Source organism: Lactuca serriola, chromosome 4, assembly GCF_051521515.1.
Source record: "Lactuca serriola cultivar US96UC23 chromosome 4, Lser_US96UC23_V15, whole genome shotgun sequence".
Taxonomy (NCBI): domain Eukaryota; kingdom Viridiplantae; phylum Streptophyta; class Magnoliopsida; order Asterales; family Asteraceae; genus Lactuca; species Lactuca serriola.
Window position 1 is genome coordinate 23,030,366 of NC_136411.1, and position 4,856 is coordinate 23,035,221.

The window sequence follows — 4,856 nt, forward strand, 5'->3', positions numbered from 1 at the left end:
ATTTATAGAAATAATAAAATTTGTTTTATAAGACAGTAAAGATATATATGGTATGACATCTACTGACCTAAACCGTGTTTTTTAGTAACTTGGATTTCGTATCGAAAGTCCAAAAGCTATAAAATGAAAACTTTCGTTTGAGCACCAAACATAAAAATATAAAAAGTTTGAAAAATAAGGTGGCTGAATTCAAAGAACCTAAACTATTGGGGCAAATTTGAGAAACACCCAAAGTTTAGACGGCCAAAATTCGAACTCCAAATGGAATTGCCAAAAGTCCAAAGGCTAATTGCGCGACTGAACAGATGAACATAACAACCAAAGAAGATCAACATATCCCACTCATATGATATTTTTTTGTCAATTGCCAATTTCATTGGAATTCTCGGTAGTAGTCCTGTAATCTAATTGACTATTAAGTCGCTGATTTCTATACAGTCGCTGAACCCTAGATCGCAGCATCAACGATTTCACGACACCGCATCTAATATCAGGTTTGAAACCCTAATATTTGTTGTTTTCAATCAATTTAAAGTTAATCTTTGGTTTTTGGGCATATTGACGGAACAATGGAGTAAGACCTCGAGAGGCATGGTTACTATTAAGTGAGAAAATAAACCGTTTTTTATAAATTCTACCTGGTTAATCATAATTTCATGATTTATGTGTTTTGTTCCAATAATGGAGGTACAGTTAAGAGGCGAATCAACTAGACTGATCACCTTAAGATCTCGATTAATGATCTGCATAAGTATCATAATTCAGATCATTGTTAATTTATGTATTGAATTCCATAGCTTTATACTGAAACATGACGTTGATGGAATCTAATCATAATTTGGATTCTAAAAGTAAAACCAACGATGATCTTTCATCTCTGTTTTCAGGTTAAGAGTTATCTGCTTATTTAAACCACTGCTACAACAAAATCCTGATCAAACAGATTGACGATATTTCAACAATCATGTCTTTCACCATAACCAAATCTATACTGATTTTAACTCTCGTTTTCATCTTCTTCCAAGTTCCAACCTTTGCAAGCTCCCCCCATTTAATAAATTTCCGATCACCCAACCTTTACCCTGAGTCTCTCTCGTGGGACCGAACAGCTCAACACTTCATAGTTGGGTCCCTCCGCCACCCAACTCTCCTATCTGTTTCCGATGCCGGAGTCATCAACACACTAGTCTCTGACGATTCCATTCCGGCCAACTCCTCTTTCCTTGGAATCACAGTAGATGTTGTCCACAACCGTATCCTAGCAGTAGTCCATTCCCATTCCCAGCCTTCCAACTCCGCCCTTGCCGCCTACGACTTACGCAGCCCCCACCGCCGCCTCTTCCTCTCCACCCTTCACGACACCACCTCCACCACCACCGCCCCCGCCGCCAACGACGTCGCCTTTGATTTCTCCGGAAACGCGTTCGTGACCAATTCCGCCAGCAACTTCATCTGGAAAGTGGATCTTGAAGGTAAATCTTCTGTGTTTTCCAAATCCAAAACCTTCACGAAAACACCCGGAATACCCGAAATGCCCTGCGGGTTAAACGGAATTGTTTACTGTAGCAAAGACTACCTCATTGTTGCCCAGTCAAACACAGGCAACTTATACAAAGTTGATTCCGAAGATGGGACAGCAAGAAAGATTCAATTAAACAAGGAATTGAATTCCCCCGATGGAATTGCATTCAGGAGGGATGGTGTTCTAGTGGTGGTGTCAAAAGAAAAGCTTTACTTTATCAAGAGTGACAACAGTTGGAGTGATGGTGTGATTTATGACGAGACTGCCCTTGATGCCGAACGTTTCGCTACATCGGTGACTGTAGGAGCGGAGGACAGGGTGTATGTGTTATATGGTCATGTGGACGAGGGTATAATGGGAAATTCACAAAGGGATGAGTTTAGTATTTTGGAGGTAAGGTCGGAGGAGGAGAGCCGGGGTGATGCGGTTTGGGTGTATGTATTGATTGGGTTTGGTTTTGCGTATTTTTTGGTTTGGAGATTTCAAATGCGTCAGCTTTATACAAATATGAACAAGAAAATTGCATGATCATGAGGGATTTCAACAAAAGTTCGAATCCTTCAGGTATATGGTTTTGTAGGTTTTTTTGAAAAAAAAAAAAAAAAAAAAAACCCTTTACATTGTTTTTCATGAAGTTATTGTTTTTTATAGATTTTTTTGACGGATGCTCTTTTTGTGACTTTCTAGAGCAGATATTGTTGGAAAATTTATAGTTTTAGATAGGAACGTTTTTTTTAGTTGAATTATGTTGTAATAACTTGTGTTTTGTGTAGCAAAAGGTTCTTATTCTCTAGCTAAAGTTTGTTATTTTTGTGGGAAACTATATTTCATTTGAAATTTTTAATATCATCCTATATTTAGTTTTTACTTATCTTTCTACACATAAGATAATGAGATAAAATAATAAGATGTCATTCATTATTTTTTTTATTTTTATTTTGACACTTGATCTAAGAAGTAGGAAGATTGGTAGTAAGAAAAAATTGAAGGATATTTGATTTCTCATTCCATTTATATGGTAATTACTAATTGTTGTTTATAAAAAGTTTGACCTAGTATGACATTCCCCAAGGTACATTGGTAGTTGTGGATGGCTTGACAATTTGTTTATTTTGAACATCTTTATTGTAATTCGGTTGGTTTATTGAATTTGATTTAATCGGTTTTTTAGCATTTCTAATTTCTCCGTAACTAAATTGAATAAGATTCAGTTTGAAGGGCGAGTCGGTTTTGTATTATGTTTTATTTATTAAAAGAATAACAAACATAATTAAAAAAAAATGCAAAATGTGAATCAAATAGGCAGCACAGTCTTTTCAAAACTTAACTAGGATCAAATCTGGAATAAAATTTGGCCAAAAAAAAAAAAAAAATACTAAATTCTAACACCCTCATTATCTTGACAAAGAAGTAAATCTATTTTATCTTTGGTTTGAGTCTGACTAAATGCTAACTTCTTTTACAAGAGAGTTCACCCTAGTCATCAAGCTATCTAAAGAAACACTGATCTTTCATCCCTTTTTAGGTTGAGACTTGAAATCCTTCATCAAACACGTTCATGTCTTTCACAATGACAATGTCTATGTTTCCTTTGACCACTCTTATTTTTAGCCTCTTCCAAATTTCAAGTCTTGCAAGCTCTCCACCCGATTTAATCAACTTCCGATCACCCAATCTCTACCCTGAGTCTCTCTCATGGGACCCAACAGCCCAACACTTGATAGTTGGTTCCCTCCGCCACCCAACTCTCCTTTCTGTTTCCGATGCCGGTGTCATCAACACACTAGTCACCGACGATTCCATTCCCGCCAACTCCTCTTTCCTCGGAATCACAGTAGACGTTGTCCACAACCGTATCCTAGCGGCGGTCCACCCCCGTTCACAACCTTCCAACTGTGCTCTTGCCGCCTACGACTTACACAGCCCCCATCACCGCCTCTTTCTCACCACCCTCCATGACGCCGCCTCCACCAACTCCGCCTCCGGGGCCAACGACGTCACAGTTGATTTCTCCGGCAATGCCTTCGTAACCAATTCCGCCAGCAATTTCATCTGGAAGGTTGATCTTGAAGGTAAAGCTTCTGTTTTATCTAAATCCAAAATCTTCACAAAAACACCAGTTCCAGACTCGCCCTACAGCTCGTGTGGACTCAATGGAATTGCTTACTCTAGCGAAGGCTACCTTCTTGTTTCCCAGTCAAACACGGGAAACTTATACAAAGTTGATTCCAAAGATGGAACAGCGAGAAAGATAGAATTAAACCGGGAATTGAATGCCCCTGATGGAATTGCCATCAGGAGTGATGGCGTTCTGTTGGTGGTGTCGCAATACAAACTGTACTTCATCAAGAGTTCCAATAGCTGGAGTGATGGTGTGGTTTATGACGAGATTGTCCTTGATACGCGGCGTTTCCCGACCTCGGTGACTGTAGGAGCGGAGGATAGGGTTTATGTGTTATATGGTAATGTGAACGAGGGTATAATGGGAAATTCACAAAGGGATGAGTTTAGTATATTGAAGGTAAGGTTGGAGGACGAGAGTGGGGATGATGCAATTTGGTTGTACGTATTGATTGGGTTTGGTTTCGCGTATTTTTTGGTATGGAGATTTCAAATGCATTAGGTTTTTACAAACATGGACAAGACGAAAATTGTATAATCATGAGGGTCTGCAACAAAAGTTTTAATCCATGATATACTATGGTTATTGGTAGATTTCCATTAATATTTTACATTATTTTTCGTGAAGTTATATCTATCTGAATATGGTCCGACCATTTCCTATTCAACAAAAAGTTGCTAAATTAGGGAGCATATCAATCACGTCTTGTGAAACCAAAAAAATAATCCAATTTGCTCATCTTTGTTCCATGTTTGTTAACCCTTTCGAATCTACAACCACCCAAAGGAATATCACATAAAGAATAAACAATTATGACTTCATCAAATGAATGATCTGTAACAAAACACCAATCCAAATCTCTTAGAAGTATGTCGAACAACAGTAAAATCTCTAGAAGAACAAAAACACATTGTCTTTGGCACATAATTAAAGAACTAACTGAATTCCATAATTGATGTTTAAAACCCGCACCTTGCGGGGAAATAAACATTAATCATGTAAAATATCGGAATCCATTGCTAGTTGATTCACCTTGCTGGAAATTTTTTTAGAACATACTTTAGCTATGCAATGAGACTGTTGAGGATTGTGGAATCTGAACCCCAATAAAACCCGATGGAAAGGAAGTTATGTTAAGACTCTTTTGTAACAGGAATTGAATAAGCCCGTTGTACCAAATGATCATTGGGTTAAGGTAATTTCAATTTTTTT

At 37.9% G+C, this 4,856-nt stretch overlaps 2 protein-coding genes across 2 annotated transcripts; both read left to right on the forward strand.

Annotated features, from left to right (window-relative positions):
* The first annotated feature begins 261 nt into the window (after positions 1 to 261).
* On the forward strand, positions 262 to 2,389 carry LOC145101178 (uncharacterized). The gene is made up of 2 exons (XM_079038348.1): positions 262 to 494; positions 888 to 2,389. Exon 2 carries the CDS (start codon positions 965 to 967, stop codon positions 2,048 to 2,050), a length of 1,086 nt encoding a protein of 361 aa, XP_078894474.1. The 5' UTR covers positions 262 to 494; positions 888 to 964; the 3' UTR covers positions 2,051 to 2,389.
* A 571-nt stretch (positions 2,390 to 2,960) lies between these two features.
* Positions 2,961 to 4,247, forward strand: LOC145101179 (uncharacterized). The gene has a single exon (XM_079038349.1). The coding sequence runs from the start codon at positions 3,081 to 3,083 to the stop codon at positions 4,143 to 4,145; it is 1,065 nt and encodes a 354-aa protein (XP_078894475.1). The 5' UTR covers positions 2,961 to 3,080; the 3' UTR covers positions 4,146 to 4,247.
* The last annotated feature ends 609 nt before the right edge of the window (positions 4,248 to 4,856 follow it).

Bases quoted from the DNA above. Each gene is read 5' to 3' on its own strand.
- LOC145101178 (XM_079038348.1), top strand. From the start codon at position 965: ATGTCTTTCACCATAACCAAATCTATACTGATTTTAACTCTCGTTTTC.
- LOC145101179 (XM_079038349.1), top strand. From the start codon at position 3,081: ATGTCTTTCACAATGACAATGTCTATGTTTCCTTTGACCACTCTTATT.